Source organism: Eumetopias jubatus, unplaced genomic scaffold, assembly GCF_037043125.1.
Source record: "Eumetopias jubatus isolate StellerSeaLion01/CBP00866 unplaced genomic scaffold, mEumJub1_p1.0 scaffold_3, whole genome shotgun sequence".
Taxonomy (NCBI): Eukaryota; Metazoa; Chordata; class Mammalia; order Carnivora; family Otariidae; genus Eumetopias; species Eumetopias jubatus.
The window spans coordinates 139,787,008-139,809,760 of NW_028274809.1; the positions used below are offsets into that span (position 1 = coordinate 139,787,008).

Consider the following 22,753-nt stretch of genomic DNA (forward strand, 5'->3'; position numbering starts at 1 on the left):
GCTGCTTGGAAGGGGACAAAACTCACTGCCTCTATGGCTGGGCTTTCTTAGGATCGTGGTCCTCAAAATTTTGAGTGCATAAGCCTCACCCAGGGAGCTTGTACAAAGCATTAGTCTTAGCTCCGCCTGTAGCACTTCAAATTTAGTAGGCTTGAGGTGGAACCCCAGAGTCTGCATTTTGAGATGCGTTCTCCGTCCCCCCACCCCGCCCCCCAGGCTGGGATGCCAGTTAGAGGCCGACCACACTTGGAGAGGCTGATGGGGAGGCTGGCCAGGGAGGGGAGGTTTGCACCCACCAGCCCAGGGGCTGACCACCCAGAGTGAGGTGGAACTCCCGCCCTCCTGTGCTCTTTATTAGGGCAGGGCTGGGCCCTGAGGTTGCCTGGTTTTCATAAAGAGGCCTCAGACATCTGCTCCCCACCAAGTCCTCAGGCAGACAAAGAAGGGGTAACAGCTAATCGAAACTTAACACACTTTGTAGGTGCCTTTTCTGCACTGAAAAAAAGAACAACAAAACGTCAAAAGACCAAAAAATTTAAAAAGTAACATGGGTGGAAAATCCAAGGTCATTAGAGATGCCCAGGGCTTCATTGTGGGCAAAGAGCTTGAAGGTAAATCTAGCTCTGGTTCCCCAGCCACAGATTCCTGACCCTGCCCCAATCGTCTAGCCCAGTGCCCCCCCCCCGCCCCCCACCCCGCCCCGGCAATCCCACCTGGAGCTATTCTGGCATTTTCTTCACTGCAGTTTTCTCACGGTAGTCCACACATGGTATAAGGTTGAACAAAGACATTTATTTGTAAAACCAATTCCCAATGGAGGAGAGGCTGAATCCATGGAAAGTAAACTGGTGATCATTCAGAGGGCCACATGCATACATCAGTGAAACCAAGGGCAAAACCAGACAGCCCGCTGCTGCAGACACCTGGGAGCTACCAATCCCGCCAACAGAAAAGCAAAATGTCCTTTCCGCTCCAGAACACGGATGGACCAAGATGTCCTGTGAGAAGGCAATTTGGTCTGACATCCACGATGAAGTGATCAGAGAACAATTGAGGGAACCTTTTTTTCTATTCTGTGTGGCTTGTTTGCTTCCCACAGATACCCGGCTAAAAGCTTAAGTGGTCCTCCGCCCTCCAGAAGGAGGGGCAGCGTCAAAGCCCCGGGCCTCCTCACATGCCCATCCTTATGCTCTGAATGATCTGAAAGACAGCTGAAAGAGGAAAAGAAGACAGCTCAGGTACCAGGCAGCACACAGCTGGAAACCCCAGCCCACAGCCAGCCCCGCTCCTGCTCCTGCCCCCCCCCCCCCCACCGCTGGCCCTGGTCGTGGGAGCATACAGCTGATGAGATAGTTCCTAACAAGGAGTTAAGTTAACAAAAGGTCAGTGAACTTCTTTAAAAAAAAAGGCAGCCTGGCTCTGTCTGCCGATAGATGATGGATGCCTCGGGGATTTATGGATGACTCCTGCTAATTCCATCAGGAGTGAAGACTAGAATTCCCTCAGGCGCTCGGAGAGCTTTGCCCCCACCCCTTCCGCAGAAGTGTTCAGTGGCTGCTGGGGAGAGGGGGACAGGGCTTTCTATACGGGCACTGCACTCATTTCACAGGTCAGTGAGGCTGCCTTTTCCAAATGGCAGTGACCTGGAAAACCAGCAGCCCCTGAGCTGGGAATGCGGGCCAGGTGCTTGGAGCAGATGCGCCAAGCGCCGTGCCCCTGACTGCAGGGAGCCCTGGGTGCCAGATCTCCCGTGTGCCTGCACAGGTTCTGCAAGGCAGCGAGCTCCCATCCCCAGCGACACTGATTTTATCCCGCTGGGGCGGGGGGGTGGGGGGGAAGCATCTAAACCCACAGAGAATTCCGGGAGCCCTGGCTTGTTTTGCTAAGAGCTGGTTCAACAGCTCCCCGGCCTGGTGCTAGCTATCGCGGTCAAACGCGTCCCAGGAAAATCAGGCCCCAGCTTCTACTTTACACCCTCTCCAGAGGGCAATGTCAGTCAGTCTTGATGAGGACGACGGGAATGAGGGACATGGCAGCTACCATGCGTGGCAGGATTTTGTTTCTGAGGCGAGGCTGGGTGTATCCTTGCCCTGAATCATGTCTAAACACAGAATAAACAGGAATGCAGCAGAGAGGCCACAGGAAAACAGGCTCTCCAGAACCCTCAGGAAACAAGTCGTTGGCATTTCATCATCTAATGTTAGCGAGCACGCACTGTGCGCCAGGTACTGTGCTTCGGGTGTACAAAGACCAGTAACACGCAGGGCCTTGGGCAATCTTTCTTGGACAGCTAGATTTGAAGGAGAGATAAAGCATGAATGCATTTTTTTTCTAAAAAAAAATAAATATATAAAACCCCAAACCCTGCACACATCATCACTACGCTCCTAAATTGAATGTACTCCAAACATGACATCGTATTAATTTTTCATAAATGTTCAGCGTGACCCTAGTGAAAAAGTCATTGATTAGACTCTGCTGTAATATGACCATGGAGTCTATGCGAGGTGTTCCATCGGGCGGTGTGCTGGGCTTTCATTTCTGCTTCTGTTTTGTTTCATTACGATGATCTCCGCTCGCCTCTCTGGGGTTACTACACCAACCTGCGGTGGGCCCTCTTCCATTATGATGTTGCTGCAGACCCGGCGGAACACGGAGGCTGTTAGAATTACATGGAAAATTAAAGCGAGCCCGTTTGTGCGAAGATCAGAGGGGCTCTTCTCCAGATACAGCGAAGGAGTGAATTCAACAACTTGTGATATTTAATTCTGGTCATGCTCAGAGATCTCCTTGGCTGCTTCTGGGCTTGGCGATGGGTCTTGGCGGGAGAAGTTGCTACATGGGTGAGAAAGTACTTTACAGAAATGGATAAGCTCATGGAAATGGCGGGCAGGTCTGGCCTCCCCTCCCAAGGCCGACAGGGAATAAAAATTAAATAAACATTCCGTCTTCCAGCTCAACAGGAGTGCTGGGAGGCAGCTGTATATTCAATAACGTTGGGGAAAAGCTATTTACATCCACCATGCCTCATGTTCTTGGGATCGGGGAAACATCTCTAATCTTGACAAACAAGTTTGCAGAGGAATGTTAGGGTCAGATGGAAACAGGTCTTCACTGAATAGCCGTGTGACCAGACGAATAATTTAACCTTTTCGAGACTGTTTCCTCTTGGGTAAAACGAGGACCACGGTGCTTGCGGTGCTGTTACAGGGATTAAATGATCCGACACAGACGAAGGCTCTGCACACGTTGAGGACTCGGTGCATGGGAGCTCTTGCTGATATTACCATTCCTACAGTAATGACTGCTTCTTCTCCACGCAGGAGCAGGAAGACCGGAGCTCAAGTACCCCGTGCCACCTGCCGCTCTCTAGAGGTGTGCACTTTGGGAAATTCCCAAATAGTTCTGAGCCCTGATTTCTCTCTTTGTACACCGGTAGATAATATGAATCTCAAAGGATTGCAAGGGATAAATATCAGGACATAAGCAAAAAATCTGCCCATCATAAAATGCTCAAAAATGTTATTTCTCCCTTAATTTTATCCTTAGACAAGAAATGTAGGTCAACAAATAGGAAACAGTCTGTGCCTTAAGTCCATCATGCCCCATTCGGTTCATTCATGACTTCAAAAGGGCTAGGTAATGATAAAACCACTCAGTTCTGTTTAAGGACCTGCTGCAAATTTCCCTAAAGAATCTCAGACAAAATTTTCTTGTTCCAGAGTTGCAACACTTGTATTAAAACAACTTACCAGTTACTGAATCTGCTTTAAGAACTGACTAAAGATCACTCCTGACCCTATGGAATCCGTGAATTAACATGTGAGAATCTGATGGTCCTTCTCATGGTTACAGGTGACTCTTTAAACCTGGACCCGCTTGGAGAAATGACTTTGGATAAAGTTTATTTTAAGCTCGCCATTTGCCTCCACTTTTAAGATAATGGAGAGATGGTTGTGTTTATTATTCCTTTTTCAGTTGTATTAACGTCTTTAAGAAACCTTCAACATTCTACACCAATTACAGTAATTGTACTTCTGTGTGGCCACCAGTAATGACCTGCAGAGTAACCCCGGCCTTCCAACTGCTGACTTTGCGAGGCAGAGAACAGGAAGGGAGCCAACAGTGGGTTCAAAGTGGGAAAGGAAGTGGGGAGTCTGGACCCTGACAAGTTAATAACTTAACAGTGGGTGAACAAAGCTGAGAAAACAGCTGAGCACGCTGTAGCAAAGGGGCTGTGGGTAAGCCAGACAGCAGGGAGGAGAGATGCCAAGAAGAGGAGGGACGGCAGGCATTCCAGGTCAGGGCATCTGGCCTTGGGCAGGTCACTAAGGTTCAGAAAAATCCAGGCTAGAGCAGGAGCTACAGAATCCCGGAGCCTTTGCCCTCTGCAACCTGTTTAGCTTCCTGATCTTCGGTAGCCTCCGATGGTCACATCTCTCTTTTTATTTAACCACCCCTTGCAACGAAATCCTTAGGCTTTCGCATGCAAGAACCATTCACATCCAAACAAACCAGAATGATCCTCCTGACTCCACATTTGCCGACAACAGGTGCCCTCTCTTCCACTCAACCACCTTTTCTAGAAAGCTGTCTATACTCACTCCCTTTCCTTACTTTCAATCCCCACCTCAATCCATTTCAGTCTAGCTTCTGCTCTTTTCAGTCTACTGAAATAGCTCTTGCTAAAGCCACAAAGCTCCCTCCACGTCACTCAATCCAATGGGCATTTTCTAGCTGCCTCTATGTCTTACTTCCCTACTCGCCATTGTTGAGCACTCCTTCCTTCAGCCCTCTCCTCCCTTGGCCTCGTGACACTATATTCTCTTGGCTTCTAGTTTTCTTCCTTCTCTTTGGCTCTTCACACTACATGGGTTTTGCAGGGGTCATTCTAACTCCACCTGACCAGTAAACAAGAATAATGATGTTCCTCTGGCTTTCTTCTGTTCATTACATTCTTTCTCCCTGGGCGACCTCACCCTGGCCCACAATTTTAGGTGGCACTTAGCTTTTGATGACTCACTTATGTGTACTGCCAGCCCTGACATCTCCTCAGAGCTCCAGACCCACACCTTCCACTATCTAACTGGAATCTACACATAGGTGGCTCAAAGACACTTCAACCACAACAGGACCTTCTCATGATCTCTTCCCACTGCCAAACTTGGCATCACTATCCGCCATCTTGCATGTAAACCCCAAAAGCCAGAGTCCTCCTTGACACCTCCAACTGACCACCAAAGACCTGTGGACTTATACCTAAGTATCTTGTGATTATGCACATTTCTCTCCATGTCTCTGGAAGCCACCCTAGTACAAGTTACTGCCATCTTTCCCCAGACCCTTGCAATGCCCTCCAACTGGTCTACTCTTGCTCCTCTTCAATCCTTGCTCATCCTGTAGCTAGAATTATTCTTTAAATGAAAACAAATAAGATTGTGTCATCCCTGTGTTTAAAGCACATCAAAAGCTTCCTATTGCCCAATCCTTGATGGGGCCTCCATGACCTGCATATCCTGGCCCTATCAACCTGTCCGGACGCATCTTGTATTGCTCTTCTTTCTTGGGGTAATCCCTCGTGTTTTCAAAAGCTCTCTGCTCTTACTATAGGGCTTTTGCACATGCCATTCTTTCTGTCTGAAAGATTTCTCCTACCCTGCCCTATTGCCTGGTTTTCCCTTCTAATCCAAAAGTTATTTCTGCAGGGAAGCTTTCTTTGGCCATCTGAAGCAAGAATTCTCACACGTGCATGTGTAAAATAGTCTCCCAAGGATGTGTGAAAATAGAGGCTGGACCCCACCTCCAGAGTTTCTAATCCAGTGGGTCCAGAGTGGGAAATGAGATCGAGTATTTCTAACCAGGTCACAGGTGATGCTGAGGGCTGCTGGTCCAGGGACCACACCTGGAGAACCACTTACCCAGAGGATACCCGCCTTTTGCGTTATATGCTTCCACAGCCTTATGTGCCTCTCCTTCAAACACTGTCATGTCTGAAATGTCACATGTTTCAGCATGACTACTTGATGAACTTATCTTGCTTCCCCACTAGGCTGTAAGCTCCAGGAAAGCAGGGACCTTGGATGATTTTTTTTTTTTAAGATTTATTTATTTATTTGAGAGAGAGAGAGAGAGAGAGAATGCAGGGGGCGGGGGGAGTAGTTACAGAGGGGAGAGAATATCTAAGCAGACTCCCACTGAGTGTGGAGCCCGATGTGGGGCTCGATCCCAGGACCCTGAGATCATGACCTGAGCCAAAACCACGAGTTGAATGCTTAACTGACTGAGCCACCCAGGCACCCTGGGACGTTGGATGATTTTGCTCCTGACTGTACCTCTGGGCCTAGCCCAGCTCCGGGCACATAATAGTTCCTCAGTAAATATTCATTGGAGGAACACAAGGTGAATACTTGCAAACAGCATGGAGGAAACACACATATTTAAAACCTCAAACAATTATTTTGTGAATCAAGAGTCAACATCAAATGACTACTTTTACATTCTGATGTTACAAGAGCTCAGTCTTTGGAGGGGAGGGGACGTCATGAAAGACCACAAACTCCTTAAGTTCTGGGACTATGTCATCCCAACCCTCTCTTACCCGGGGGACTGACCCATCCCAGCTAATTGGGGGTGCCAGAAGGACACAGGGATGACAGGAAGGGATCCCCCAGGAAACTGTCAGACAGCTAGACAATAGGAGGCTGCCAGAGAGCTGCCTGCCAGGCAGCAGGAAGCTGCAGAAGGCCACTTTTATTGAAAATAAGGTTGATGATAAGTGAGATCAAGAGAGTTACTGAGAGGAGGAGACAGGCCAGAGGAATATCGTTTAGGAGGATAAGACAACTCTAGAAATGACATAATTTTGATCATTTTTCATTTAAAAAAATGAAAAAAAAAAGCGGGTAAGAAAAAAAGGACAGGGTCTGTGAGAGACAAGTAGAAATAAGACATTGCAAAGGTGAGTCATTAAGCTCTCAGGAGGAGTCAGCACAAAGAAAGTCAAAGGCAATACTATTCCCAGTGGCATTTCCCGGTTTCTTCTCCAGAGAGGGAGAAGAGGGAAGAGAGAGAGGTGCCTAGGACCCGTGAGGGCAGAAAGGCACTGTGGAAAGAAGGGACAGTATTAGCTAAGAATGGGATGCCCTCTATGCCCAGCAAAATGGCAGACAGCAGCAATGCTCTTCCGAGCAGCAGACCATACACAAACCCAAATGCTCCATGGGGCACAGGGCAGAGGGCGGCACAGAACGAGGGAGGTCGCAGGTCACCTCATGGAGCCCATGGCGGATGAGACATCTTTTCCAGAGTGTCCACCTCAGGTCCTGAGGCAGGAGTTCCCGAGCAGAGGACTGTCCTCAGTCCTTCCTCGGTGGTGAAACGGAAGGGCTCCTGCAGGCCTGCTCAGTCTCTCAAACCTCCTGCTGGCCAGCCAGCCTCGGAGCAGAGGGGGGTGACAACCACTGTGGGTGTCACAATTTTGAGATCATTCTGGAGGTCTCCAGGAAAGGCCAGTGTTTATTGGTCGACCCGCAGACATGGTGAATTCCAATCTGTCCTGGAGTAAGGTCCAGAAAAGGGTAAGGCGATCGGGTGCCCGGTGGCCCAGTCAGCCAGCAGCCCGTGGCTGGGCCAAGGTTTTATCCATCCGGGAGCAGACCCGGGATGGCTGTGCGTCTGGAACCTCTGGCAGGGAAAGTAGGAGATGTTTTAACAGGAGTTGTTTCCAATATGCAGTCATACGCTGAAAGGTTGGTGGAAAACCAACCAACCTAGGAAAACCTAGGTGAAGGCCTAGGGTTGGTGGAAAACTTCCGCTTGGGAGTACTTTGGGAGGAAGTGGTGAGAGAGAAGGAAGGCAGGGTAATAGGAAGTGGATGGGTTTAGAGTTCAGGTTTGGTAACAACTTTCTCACTCTTTAGTTGTGGGATGTTGGCTGATTTCCTTCATAAGCCTTAGTTCCATGGTCTGGAAAAATGAGCACCATAGTTTTTTTTTGTGGGGATTATGTGACGAAGAAAAAGGTACATGTGGGGCCTCGTGCTGTAATAAGTACTCAGGAAATGGTAGCAAAAACAGTTGTATGAACAGGTCCTCCTCACCCCCATCCGCTAGGTTATAAAGGATTCTTTCTAGAAATAGAGAAGAGGCTCAAGCTGCCCCAGCAGATTTGACACCACCGACCTCTGGCTGACAAACCTGTCCCCTACCTGTGCAGCGGGAGCTGGTTCTGCCACAGCTCCCTCAGGACCTCAGAGCTATCTATCCCCATACGAGATTTCTTACCATAACCCAAGAAAGTCACTAGAAAGATCCAAATGTTCTCTTTCTTTCTCTGGTCAGCATTCAGAATCTTGGTCAGAACCTTGCATGGGAGGCTGAGAGGTGGGGAGACCGTGTGACTGAGGGTCATCAACATAATGACGGTAACAACAAGCTCCTAAGGTCCTAGGAGTTAGAGACCGTTCCCACATCTTTTAAGAATGGGAGAACCAAGGCTTAGAATGGGAGGAAGTTGGACAAGGCCACATGGCTAGTAGGTGGCAGAGCCAGGTTTCAAACCCAGGGAGCCCGGCCCTGGAGCCGGCACGCGGTGACTTGGCCTTTCCCTCCTCCATACCGTTCTTAACAAAAGCCGCCGGTCCTAGGGAGGGTAGGGGTGTTGGCCCTTCCAGAAACGGAGAGGCCTTATGTAAAGGGAGACAGGTGGACCACCTGAAACATGAGGCTGGGGGAATGGGAGGGGTTCAGGCCCCTCAGGTTCAAGCACTTCTTCATATCTGTTCTGAGTAGGCGGTCCTGAAAAACGGCCCTGTCTGTGGCATGCTCTTACCTCCCTCTCTCCTGTGCCCCTGGCAGGCAGAGTCCCTGGAGGATTCAGGAGAGTGTAGTCTGTTAAGTGACAAAGGGAATGTCTCTGCAAAGAAATAGTGCGGCTACTCACAATTCATGCGCCCGATCAACCTAGCAGGCCCTTTGCTGAGCGGCGTTAGCTCTGTCATGACAGAGGCCAGCTCTGGGCCAGAGACAGTTTCCTGTTTGATGGGCAAAGAGGGTCCAGATGTCTAGTCCCTTCCTGGGATGAAAAACTCAAAATATCCAGCAACACAGGAGGTACCCCCTACACACACACACACACACACACAGAGTCACACACACAAATACACACACACTCACACGCACACACTCACAAGCACACAGATCCCACTTCAACCTCAACAGGGGCTCTTTCATTTGTTTCTAACATTTGAACAGAGTTCAGCTGCTCTTTTTTTTTTTTTTAAAGGCTAAAAACCACTAGTCTAGATGTTTTCTTCTTCAGATACACTTAATTTTTTCTGATTATAAAGGTATATCTGGGAAATAGAGAAAAGTCCGAACGAAATAACAGTCATTGGTTAATCCTATTACCCGAGAGGTTTCCCGTTGATGGGGGATATAAGCTCATCGGTTTCGAAAATACCCAGGCTTCCGTAGCCATTAAAATTCTCATAATCTCTAATTAGGAAATGAATATCAAGCTTGGCCAGAGCGAGAGGAATAAAATTGAAATTAGGAATACGTGAGGGAGAAATAGTCTGAGGGAGGGACCGGGGCAGGGCTGGTACGTAAGGGTTTCCCTCTGGGAATCAAGGAATCATGGGAATGAGATGACTCCTCCACGAACCCAGTGGAAACCTCAGTGAGGGCTGAGGACGGGGAAGGGTACGGCCATGTTGACTGTGGCTGTCAACGTACAGTTTCACACCAGGGCTCGGAAAAGGTGCATAATGCCTCAGGATCACAAGATATGTGTAGATGCTGACTCACCAACCAGTCTGAACAGCCAGCATGTTAAGGAAAAGACCTAATTTCATCGAAGCCGGAAGGCATTCTAGTCAAAGAGAAAAGCTGAAAATGTTGAAGACGGTTGTCCTGTCAACACCGCGGCCCTAACGTCAGAAAAAGGCTCTGCCAGGGCTGGCAAAGATGGGCACGGGCCCTGCTGCCAACACCAGGCTTACGGCGGACATGACTGGTCAACTGCAGCATACTTTCCCCAGAGCTGGGCTGTGGCCTCCGAATCCTTCCCAACAAAAGCTCTTAAAGTTGCTGAGGACAAAGGGGAGAGGAAAACCCCTGAGGCGAGGGCTCTGGGTTGCAAGCGGGGTGGGGGGTGGGGGGGTGGGGGGGTGAATTCCTTCATTAATGGTCTGGGGCAGCGCGTCAGGACCGCAGGTGTCTTGCAGAGATAGCAGTTGGCCTATCTGGGCGACAGCATCTCTGCCGCCTCAGACGCACATTCTGGGTCACGCTTGTCTCTGAGTCTTCAGATAAGAACAAGCCCTCCTCAGAAGCTGTCACACAGTTCCCAAGGGGGCAGGTTTGCCACTGGGGACCGGGACAGCCAGGAGGAGCTGCTTATCTGGAAAGAGGCCCCACCGCCTGCAGAAATGGAAGACCATGTTTTTATAAACCGGGGAGAGGAAAACACAGCAAAGTCTCTAAGCAGGGGAGGTGCTTCAATCCTTTGGGCTTCAGTGTGCATCTGGGGTCCTTGGAAATCAAAAAAAGACAAATGCGACCAATTAAAAAGGCCCAAGTGAAACGAAGTCCCAGGCCAAGACTTGAACAAGACAAGTTTCTGGCCCATTTGGAATAATCCTCTGAGGGGACTCAAAAACAGGTAGTTGGCTTTCTGAGAAACAGGTTTTTGATTTCTGACAGAATGTATATAATATGAATAACAATAGAGCTAGTTACCAAATTAAACAAAACAAAGAACAGTATGGTCCTGAGATGTCCTATCTGGAGAATACTGTGTCTCAAAAGAACACACTGCTCCTGAAACTTTCGTATCTCACAAAGAAAACTTTTATAGCAAAACAGTGGTGCATTCAGGTTGCGTTAAGGAAATGCAACTTACATTTTATTTCTGATATTCAGCTTAAAGTACAAACCCCTATTCATCGATTTCTGCGTGTGGGTGCTTCCCTTTTCCTGTGTGGGGAGGTCTGAAAGATTTTGATGCTTTATCATGGGAACAGAGTCTCAGGCACCCGAGTGTTATCACTTAAATTGCTGACACTCATCCTTGGAGTGGAGAGGCAGGGCCCACTGCTTTCTTAAAGATCAAGACCTATGCGAGTGGCTGAGCCTGGAAGGAGGAAAGGCAAATGGAAACCAAGCCTTACCCGCTCCCCACCCGCACCGCCGGAAGCTGCAGGATTCAAGCTTGCTGTGGATGCAGGGGCTACTGTTATCCCTCTCTGATCAATAAGGAAATCGATACAGAGAGTAAATCATGTGTCCAAGGCTGTCCAGCTGATAGCGAATCTAGGCTTTGAACCTACATCTGGCACATTCCAGAACTATCCCCCCTCTCCGAGGCCTCTTAACCTCTTACCCTCTCACTGCCAATTGGTCAGTTTTCAAAGAAGTGTCTTGCCCAAGAGCCCTTTTGCAATCACGGAAAGTGGAAATCTACTTAGTCTGAAGGGAGGTGTATTTAAAGAGCCTCCTCCAACTGCAGCTCAACGGGACAATGTATTAGAGTTTACAATCCAGTGCCTGGGCTCAGGGCAGCCCCAGGAGGTCTGGCGCTCTTATCTGATTTCCTGGTGAGGGGGCGAGCGTTGGCCCGGTGCGTGTTTGTGCCAGGGGTCTCTGGGCGCCCGTGCTCTGTCCCCTCCCGGCTCTCCTGATTCCTCCCCCTTCCTTTTCTTTATCTTGCTCTTATCAGGGCTGCAGGCATGAGAAGCATGTGTGGAGAATGAGGAAGGCCGCAGCAAAGCAGCCGAGACGCAAGGGGTCAGGACTCTGCTGTGACACATCGCTCCCCATAGTTAAGGGGTCTGGTAACCTCCTGGAGGTTTGGGCACTTGTTTTTCCACATAAAATGGAGTAAGGGTGGCCAATAAGAGAGCATATACTTAAACGCCAACATTTTCCCAGTCTTGATCCTTTCCCACAAGCTAGCTGAGAAAGCAGATAAGATGTGCATTCCTGATTACTCGCCTGACCTGAATATTTATTTATCCTAGGTACACCCACACTACTTCTAAAAAGAGCACTTTGCCCAACCAATCATTATTAGAAAAGTGGGTTAACAGAGTGAGGTAATGAGAGCGAGTCTTTCGAGAGAATCAGATCAATGATCAACACTTTCATTAATCTTCGAAGATTCCATAAGTTTCCTGCATAAAAGTATACAAACTATGAACCACCAGCCACGTGGACTGAGAGAGAACAGTGACCAGGAGCTTCAATCATCCTATCACCGAGAAGTCTCATGACACGAAGCAGAGGACCTGACTGGCTGGACTTGGTGGAAATGGCCCCCTTTCACATACAGAGAACACACTGGCCCTGCAACCCTCAGAAGGAGAAACTCCAGAGGGACAGGAGGCTCTGCAAGATGAACGGAATCGTGACTCATCCCAGGGAGGAGGCAACAGGGACAGATCTAACGGAGTTATTGTGTTTTTCATGACATGTTTGGATAGAGAAGAACACATACAAAGATAGAAGGAAGGGCACGGTACCAAGGACAAGTTGAGAAGAGTGACACATTTTTGTGAGAACAGTGCCTGGCTTGAGCTGAGGCTTACAAAAAAAAAAAAAAAAAGCTAAAGTTAGCAAAAAAAAAAAAGGTGGTGTAGTGGATTATTCCTAGTTATGATTTAAAAAGAGATGATGCTCATGACTTAGGGTTCATGGTAGCACGTTAACGGAGCACAGAGAAAGTAAGATGACCCAACTCCTGACTAGCCTCTCCATAAAGGCAACGCGGTCTTGACTAGAAAGATTTCAAGCAGGGTAACTAGAAGAGCACGGGACCTGAAGCAGGGGAGTGTGGGGGGGGGTGGGTGGGGCGGGTTGTGTCCTCTCAGCCGCTTGAAATCCGCAACTCCGGGCCCTGCAGGCTCCCACCCCAGGACCCTGGACAAAAAGCATAACAGAAAGCATAACAGAGCCAATGTATTTAATCCCCGAAAAAAACGAATGGAGGCTGGGAGGGCTCCAAAAGATTGTTGTCAGCAGATGTCCCAATTTACCCAGGGGGAAAAGACACCGTTCCCACTATACAGGCCAATAGCCTGGCAAGATTGTAATGAAAATGTAATTTAGAGAAGGTTCTTAAGCCCTTTGAAAAAGATGGGTATTGAGAACAAACACAGGTTTGAGAAAAACAGACCGAACGACTTTATTGACTTATCCCACCCCTGCCCCCGCCCATAGGCTACCCAGTGGTGCAGGCAGTTAATGTGTATCTTGACATCAAAAAAACCCCAATATTGGCTCTGGACCTATTTAGTCCCTGACAACCCCAGCTTGCGGGCTTGTGGGCTTGTGGGCTTGCGGGCTGACTGGGCTCATGGATCCCTAGGACTGGGCTTTGGCCATTCTTGAGCCTCGCATACCATCTCAAGCTGTTTGTCTTTTGACACTCAGTGCAAATGGCACCTCGTCTGGGAAACTTTCTCCTCTGCCCAGGATGACTTACAAGTCCCCACTCTAGTCTGGTTGTTTGCGTTCTCTCGCACTCACATGTTGGAATCCTAATGTCCAGTGTGACGGTGGTAGAAAGTGGGGGCTTTGGGAGGTGATTAGGTCATGAGGGGGGGTGGCCTCATGAATGGGATCCGTGCTCTCATGAAAGAGACCCCACGGAGCTCCCTCCCCCCTCTGCCTTGTGAGGATACCACAGGAAGACACAATGAGAAGTCTGTGACCGGGAAGAGGGCCGTCACCCAACCATACTGGCACCCCAGTCTGACTTCTAGCCTCCAGAACTGTGAGCAATACATTGTGCTCGGACAAGTCACCTAGTCTGTGGTATTTTGTTATAGCAGCCCGAACAGATGAAGACAATCCCTTATCCGTGCCCACGAAGCACGCGGGGTGCTCCACTATCACAGAACTCCCCCCGCCCCAGGTACAACAGACAGATTCCTTATCTTCCTCCCTCAGTGCCTACAGGCCCTTGGAGGCGTTTGTGTTCCCAAAGCCCGGCACAGTGCCAGGCACACAGGGGACCCCCAACGCATGGTGATTGTTTGTGCGAGTTTTGCTGAGAGGTTCAAGGTCAACCTGAAGGGAGTTGTCTCTAACTGCGTTCCGTGGGCTTCTCCATGTCTAGACTTTATCAGTGACTTGGAGGAACATTATACTTTCAGAGACTATAAAGCTGGCCAAGAAAGATGATTAGATAAAAGGCTCAAGGTTCAAGATCGAATAATGAACAGCCTTGCCACAAAGCATGAAAATGCAGATTACTTTTTTATATAGATTTATTTTTCTGATATTTGTGTGGCATGCTAAAGGCATATTTTGTTTGTTTTGTTCTGGGGTGAAAATCAGAGATAGATCATCTGAGGCAACGCATAACAGAGGAATATGCTGGCGCTGATGGAAATGTGGCTTCGATGCACCATATTCCTTGCAATTTTCTACAGTGCTCTGAACCATGCATTGCTAATGAAGGTGATGCATTGACCATATCATGTAATGTCACTGACCATATCGTACATTATAAGATCGGCAAGCCATTTATTATGTCTGTTCTTCTACTTTTCTAGACTTCGTGGCTACTCTGTAAAAAGACAACTGACAACCAACTATACAATTTTAATAGAAATATTCATGAAGCTGTATATTAGGTCTCAAAAAAATCAACTGGCTATCTACAGTATGCGGAATGTCTGGCTTTATTCATCCATCTACACATCCATGAATCCGTCCCACCACACTGAGCACTCACTACGTGCTAAATACTTACAAGAATGTACAGATTTAATGGACAATCAACACTGCCTTCCCTGAGCTTATGTCCCAGTAGTGGAAAATGGATAATAAGTAAGCAAACGAAATAATTTCATATGTTGATGAGGGCCATGAATACAATAAAGCAATGTGTGATGGGGACAAGGGACAGCTTGGATTAGGGGGAGGTGTGGAGATGCATCTCTGAAGCTTGCAGGACATTTATGTAAAGAGCCTGGTGGCGCTGGGCTGGTCATTATTAGCTCGATGTGAGTCTAGGATGTGCTGTGACTGTTGAAAATAAACTGAAGCTTGGGTCATATTAATAGAAGTAGAATGATGGGATCAAGGGCCGTGATAATCCTTCTGCCTCTGTAGCAGTCACACCATTTCTAGACCCACTTCCGCAGCTGCAAATGCTCTATATTTTAAGAGAGTCATGCAATGCATCCAGAAGAGGGGTCCAGAAACCACATCTTATGAGGCGAGGTTGAGAGAAGTAGGGGAGTTTAGTTTGCAGAGTTTAAACTCATCTTTAAAATATCCGAAGATTCAAGATGTTCAGAAGAGAATGAGTCTATGCTCCATGGTTTTAGGAGTTCATACCTCAACTATTGGGAAGATAGCACAGTGTAGCTCAAACGCGGGGAGATGTCTCTAACAGAAATAGAGCTATACAGAAATGCGAGAGGCTTTTTGAAGGAGTGAACCCTCCACCCTCAGAAGTATTCTAGCAGAGGTTGGGTAACGTCTGTTAAAGACGAGGGATCCCCATGTTGGGTAAAAGATTGGGAATGGGGTACAGTTTTGTTTCTTTGAGTGAGAGATCTTGGGAATCATGGAAGGCCTGCCTTGTTAGAAGTGACCCCACTTCTCCTCATTTACCACGATTTTCGAGACCCAACCCGTGGGGGCCAGGAATTCCAAGACTTCCAGTAACAGAATTCAACTCAAAACAAATGCATGATCTTTTGCTCAAGCCTCCCCTGCGTGTGTGTGTGTTTGCACGTGAGTGTAAGCAAAGCTGTCTGAACTTACCACCCTCCGGTATGAGGTGACTGTTCGTTGAGGCTCAGGTCAAAGGCTCAGCTCTATCTAGGAGCTCTGTGGCATTTCCTCTTAAGGCAGAAAGCCTCTCCCTTTCTCTGGAAATGGATCTATCTCAGGCAGACAGGTGGCTCCTGTTCTAACTGCCCTTTTAGGGCTATGTTTTCACACAAAGTTTTAACTGAACTCGGAAGTGTATTCAGCCAATTTAATTGCTTGGTGTCATCATTTTATGATTATGATTCGATAGTATATCAATTCTGTCTCGTATTTGCTCTGGGGGACCAGAGAGATCAAATCAAAACCCACTAAGATGAAGGCTTCAGGCAGGGATTAACTTGAATCCCAGACCAATATATTTTTTTGTCTATTTACTTGTGAAGTGTGTTTTGAAGGACAGAGCAGAACACGGGCTGTGAGATCAGTGAAAAACCCATACCTGAGCCACAGACAACAAAAACAAACAGTGCCAACAGCCATGGTCCCACGGGATATTTCTCTTCTTGTGGCCTCTGAAAGGGAATGGGGGAAAGGAAGGTTAAGTTCATTGATTCAGGAAACATTTGTGGGGTAATTACTAGACACTACTAAAGGCTGGGGATGCCACGGTGAGTGAGACGGATCCAGTCTCCATGCCCAGTGGGCAGACGTAGATGAAGAAATTCAATTGTAAAGGGTCCAGATAGGTGTGAAAAGATTCATCATAACCTTATTTATACTCCTGTAACTCAGTGAACTCTGTGGGCTTAAATATTCTGGGGACAGATGGGGTAAAAATCCACAAACCAATACAGCGGTTTGGGAGCCCCAGACAATACTGCTACAAATTGCTTCCATGTGTTGAAGGCACACTCTAAGCCAGGCTCTCCCCTAGGCAGTCTACACATTTCCACCACTCACAACGCCATGCAAGGCATAGTCTTATCTCCAATCTGTAGTTGGGAAACGGACACCCGAAGTTTGTTCACTTGAGCAAGGGCTGGGATTTAGGTCTGCTCCATCGGAGAACCTGGGTGTCTTCCATTAATAGGGTCATCTTTAATTCCCCGAATCTGTGAATGCCAAGTAACGTCACAGAAAAGCTATTTTCTCAAAACCTTCTACAGGCCAAAAAAAGTTGGCAAGTTGGTGCCGTGGAAATCCTTGGAATGGCAGAAGCACCAAAGCAACCGTGAGTGGATATGCGAAGGAAGCAGCATTTTGTAATAAAGCTCCTGAACCTCAGTGAAGCTTTCTCTTTGGCGAAATCCCTGTGTTCCCTGGGGAGCAGAAGGGCACCACCAGAGCCCTGCATACCTCCTGCTCCCCTCAAACCGACAGCACAGACATAGTAAGAACAACCGTCCACAACCCCTCTAGGTCTATTTGCAGGTAGGGCTTGGTCCTTAAAATCAAATCGATCAGTGGAAAAACTATTTTTAGAGACAGGCATCCATAAAAGTGGTGACTTTCTCAAATAAAAAGGGAGAAGCTGGAGTGAAAAAAATAAAGAACTCACCAATGTTTCCTCATGTGTGTGAGCCAAAAACAAGCTATCACCAACGTCAATTAGAGAACACATTTTATTACAGATAAGCAACAATGCTTTGGTTCTCAGCTTGCCTGGTACGTTCTGAGAGAGCCTCCACTCCTCTACCTCAAGTGGGCTCACTGACCACTTATACATCACCAGGTATGTTTTCTGGACGGCAACTATCACAGTTCGTATCTGTTTATTCTCGTGATAATGTCTGTGCTGTCTGTCTCTCCGCCAGACTATGGACTCACGAGGACAGGCACTGTCCTGTTACAATGCACAACAGTGCCTGGCACAGGACTTAAACACAGTAGGTGCTAAATAAGTGCTCATTGAAGAATGAATGAGCTTACGAACTTCATTGAATATGATTTCTTAGGTCAGGTCGAGGAGAGACAGGGTCTAGGAAGGATATTGCCGTTTTTTATAAATACTTCCTAACTGGTGATAAGGTTGTCCCTGCGTCTCTCTTACTAGAGAACTATAGGTTAAATTGCTAATGGCAGGTAGACTCTAAAGATGAAAACCCCTCAGCGCTCTGTCCTTGACAAGCTTGTATCTAGCACCACTCTTGGAGGAGCGAAGCACCTGGAATGGTAGCTGCGCTTGACCAGACGAGGACACAATCAGTCTTACACAACTGCATAACTTTACCCAGTGCTGCTACTGTGTCTTTCTTTGGCCCTTAACACCAGATCAAGGGTAGATCAAGTAAATAATTGAGATAGTAAATAAAGTGACCTAACAGAGTGTGGCACTTACCCCTCCCCACCCTCTTTCACTAACGCCCTAACAATCTGTCAGAGTTGACCAGAAACCAGCTCTGTTGCTGTCATCCCGCTGATGCTACATAAGAAGTTCATTTAGCTCTAACTCCAGCAAAGCCAACAAGTGAATTCAGGAGCCTTATACATGAATTACTGGTCTAGCGCAGATACCGAATGGAGTCCATTATTTGCCTTTTGCAGAAAAACACAAATTACCAACATGCTGAGTTTGGACTATATAACTCCAGAATCTGTTGGATGACATTTTCCAGTGAATCAATATTATTTGGGGGACCTTCAGAGCTCAAGAACAGCAATATATCCTTTTTCTGAGAGCTTTAAGTTCCTCTTTTTTGGAAGCAGCCCCCAGCACAATCCCATTGAGGCAATGCACGCAAGCCTGAATCTATCACTGGGAAAGGTAACAAAAGCAGTAGAATTCTGCAAATAACATGGTTCATTTCAAACAGGAGTTCACTACTTCCTGAGGCTTCGGAATGTCAGGGACTGGCTTTCCCTGTGATTACATACCAGCAGGGTAACTCTGAACTCTGAAATTTAAATCCCTCTTCGTTCTAGAGAAGTTACTACTGTGTAATCACAAAATGATTATTCTATTTCTTTGTTTCTTCAATTTATCTGCTATCTGGGAGAATAGTATTCACTCCATAGCTATTAGCTAAGGAAATATTGAAGCATCTGCATACAACTGAAGGGGTTTATTTCTGAAAGATTATTCTGAATTTTCAGTTAGAATCTGTTCACGTGTCCTCAATTTCCTCCTGAACAGGTTATCCCTTGCAAGTTACTTCTTTCAAAGTATAACTGTGTTTGACCTGTAATTAGGAGAATGAGATTTAGGGTTTAAAATATTTCCTTTTGAAAGAAAATTTCATTTTTCTTTTTGGATGCTGGTCCATTTACAATAAAGTTAACCAAAGAGCCCTTCTTTGGTTAACTTTAGCCAAACAGAGATTGTGGCTTGGTTTGGAAAACTTTCACTACAAATGTAACAGGGCCGTTTGGACACCCGCATAGGTGCCAGGCACCATTCCATGGTCCATCAGAACTTATTAAAATTCACTCGCATCATAGATTAAACAAATCTGAATGCAGCTCTGAAAGTTTAGTTGAGTTGAAATGGGGGTAAGTACATTTCCTAGATATTTAAACATTTTCCTCCAATTTTTAAATTTTCTTTTCTTATTTTGAAGACAGTAACTTTCCCTTTCCCCCAGGTCTCAAACACCTTCCAATGGCCTTGAAAAGCTGGAGGTCGCAGACATTGAGCTTACCAAGCCTAATGGATACATCAGCTCTGCAAATCAGTTCCCCAGTTGCTAATTTTGTAGGCGATATTTGTCAACTGAGTTCAGTTAATAACTTTCCTAGTTCCTTAAGTTCTTGGTTCATTAAAAAGAACCACACAGCTAATCTGTATGATATCTAGGACGAAGTGATCTCCTAGGAATATAAAACCCTGAGTGCTTTAACATCAATTAAAATTTGCTTTTCCAAGGTCAATTTGGAGAGCACGGTTTGTTTTTTTCTGAGTAAAAACAAATAGGGAAAATAGATCTATGTGAAAAGTGGTTCTGATTCAATGGTATATTTGCATTTTACTGCAAGGTGATAACTAAATGATCTAACACCCTATGAGAGAATTTCAAGCGTAACTTAAGTCTAGAGCTGTGTATAAAGCTCTGGGTAGAGCTGAGTTTGATCCTAAGGTTTCTCTGCCATAGTACTGCTAGGTTTTGTAGGAATTCTGCTGTGATGATTGTAGCTCTAGCTTTTTGCTCAGTTACTCAAACCAGCATCATTTCTTTGGCTAAAAGGAATGGCCTCATCAGGTCTGTAAGTTTTTCCAGCCAAACCCCAAGCTTCAGTTGGACTTTGCTTAAGTGTCTAGGATAATAGATTCCAGGCGCCTTGGCTCATAGACTTGGAGACCCAACACTGCCCAACAACTCATCCCAGGCATGCCTCTGAATGTCCAAAATCACAGGTCTGGCATTTTCTCTTGAAGATATTCTGCTTTGCTAAAAGAAACCCCTGTGCACAAGGCCCAGATTTTACTTTAAAATCCAGTTATAAAAGCTTTAATCTGGTCTCCAAAGTTCTGGATCATACCATTAGGATGAGCCAAAACTCAAAGGGTGAACAAGAGTTATGTTACATTTAAACTTCAGCCCAGTGGTGAGAGGCCTCACTAGGGAAGAGGCAAAGGAGAGAAAGGAGGATGAAAGGAAACAGGGGTCTGAACCTCATTTGGCACTTTGAGCCCTTCCAATTTATACAGCCCCATTAGAAAGGGGCTGGAAAGAAAACTTAAATCTGTCTGTTGAGGGTGGAGGGCAGGGGTCAAAGCCTGGAAGGAGGTGATGGTAAGTGGTCTCCATCTACCTATTCATTCATTCATTCATTCATTCACCAAACGTTCTAGCACCTACTAGGTTCCGGGCCCCGTGTCACGCAATTCCTTTAACTGTTCCTTAAGGATGTAACTTTCCGTTTTTCCCACAGACAAAGGCCCCATCCTCTCCTGGGGAGGCTCTTCCGAGCCCCGGTGGTAGCCCCAGCAGCCACTCCAGAAGGTCCACCACCACCCCGACCCTCGCCGCCCACGAGACCACCTCGTGGTGCTCGCTTCCCAGAGCCCGGCTCTCAGAGCCCACTCCGCGGGACCCGGCGGGAGGGGCGGGCCGGGCCCGGGGAAGGGGAGCCGGGAGGCCGGGCCCTGCGCCCGCCCCCCAGCCCCGGTCGGCCCCGCCCCGCCCCCGCCGGCCCTGCCCCGCTCGGCCGGGTCGGCGCCGCCCCCGCCTTACCAGGGTTTTGGCTACGTTCCCCCTCTGGGTGATGTTTTTGCTGTGCTTCTCGTTGGCCATCCGGATCCGCTGTTTGGCCACCATGGCTTGGGCGCTAGGAAATGCCCTCGATTCCCACCTGCAAGAATCCCCCCGCGTTAGCCCCCCGACAGGGCCGCGCGCGTCCCGCCCGGTGCGGGCGCTGCAGGTGGCAAGGCGCAGCCCCCAAAGCCCCGCGCGCCCCGCTCCCCTGCCCCCAACGAGCCGGCTCCAGAGAGAGGCCAGAGCCCGGACGGAAGTAATCTTTCATCTCAGGAAACCCTCTCCTACTTCCTCGCCATCCTTCCGGTCCCCCCTGCTACCTAACCAGCGCAGCCCGGAGGCTGGCGCTGCCGTGCGTCTCCCTCGCACCCGGCGGCCGCACTGTGCGCCCTGGGCGGTCGGGATCCAGCGGCCGATCGCGGCGGGGCCCAGGGTTCCGGCGGCCCCCCGGCTTTGTGCGCTCATAGGGGCGGGGGCGCCACTGCTCCGGGCCTCCAGGGCCGGGGACCCACCGAGGCCCAGGACCCGGATTGGGACGGCCGCGCTTTAAGCCGGGGCGGGCGGTCGCCCCTGCACCGCTGACGCCTGGCCGAGAGCTGCGCTGGAGGCGGCGGCTGGCGGACGTGGGGGGTTCCCAGAAGACAAGCAGAAACCAGGGCAAGGCTGGGCCCCAGCTGTTGGGGGACAGTCCAAAGAACCTCCCCTTCAGGTGTCTGGGGAAGGGCCCTGCGCGAGGGAAGCCCATTGCAGGACCTTTTTCAAGTACTGGGGAAAGAGCTGGAACTCCCTGAGGATGGGGCTAAGTGGGTGTGAGGATGGAGCTGGGGTAGGTCATCTTGCCTTGGTAGCTGAGGGGGTTTCCTGGAGGACTGCCAGCCACAACCTCTAATATAGACGGTTTCACCTGAGTGAAAGGTGGAGAAAGGTCGCAGTCAGCAGCCCAGCCAGAGTTGGCAGTCACTACCCTAAGTTGGGCGGCTTTGTCTGGCTTTGGCTCCCCACCCGCCTGGGGCTGTTTGAACCTCCTCCAGCCACCCTTGTCCAGAGGGATGTGAACTGGGGGTTTCCTTGCGCTAGAGGGGTAAAAACTGGAGGGTCTGTGCCTCACAGACCCTGCTGTTAGGGTCCTACAGATTGCTTCTTCCAGGGCAAGGGGGAAAGGGGTTCAGTCCCTCACTTTTCCTTGTGCTGCATGACTTGAAGTGAGCTCTTAGAAGCTCAGAAGAGTTGAGAAAAAAAGGGGAAACATCAGCCTGGAAGATTTGGGGCAGTGGGAAGTGGTGGGGAAGAACTGGGGTATTAGATTTGTTCTGGCTCCTGCACCCCAGTCCTTCCCTTGCAGGTGTCTATAGGGTTGTGTGTGGATAGAATTTCCCAATGTCAGTGGGAATTTAGAGAGCACTCCTTCTTTCTTTCAAGGGCTCTTTATTAAGCCTCATCGTCACCCTCCTCTCAGTATGCTGTCCTTCAAGCTCTAATATAGACGGTTTGGGGGTTGCTTTTGGTAACCCAGAAGAAGACAGAATCTACCCAGCATCATTTAGTAAAGTCTGGGTAGTTACTTGTTCTGCTCTAAAGGTCAGTTAGTTTCCAAACTAGTTTCCACCAACATCACCACGATTATTACAGGACAACAAACCAAGCAGGCCCATTATTTTTTTTTAAAGATTATTTATTTATTTGACAGAGAAAGCAAGCACAAGCAGGGGGAGCAGTATCAGAGGGAGAGGGAGAAGCAGGCTCGCTGAGGAGCAGGGAACCCGATGCAGGGCTCATCCCAGGACCCTGGGATCATGACCTGAGCCGAAGGCAGTTGCTCAACAAACTGAGCC

The 22,753-nt window shown here is 48.3% G+C and overlaps 1 protein-coding gene across 1 annotated transcript; it reads right to left on the reverse strand.

The window, feature by feature from the left end:
• Positions 1–803: 803 nt before the first annotated feature.
• SERP2 (stress associated endoplasmic reticulum protein family member 2) lies at positions 804–21,080 on the reverse strand. Its single transcript, XM_028106941.2, has 3 exons — positions 20,901–21,080; positions 16,229–16,301; positions 804–1,211 (listed from the first exon to the last, which is right to left on the reverse strand). Exons 1-3 carry the CDS (start codon positions 20,982–20,984, stop codon positions 1,171–1,173), a joined length of 198 nt encoding a protein of 65 aa, XP_027962742.1. The 5' UTR covers positions 20,985–21,080; the 3' UTR covers positions 804–1,170.
• Positions 21,081–22,753: the final 1,673 nt, after the last annotated feature.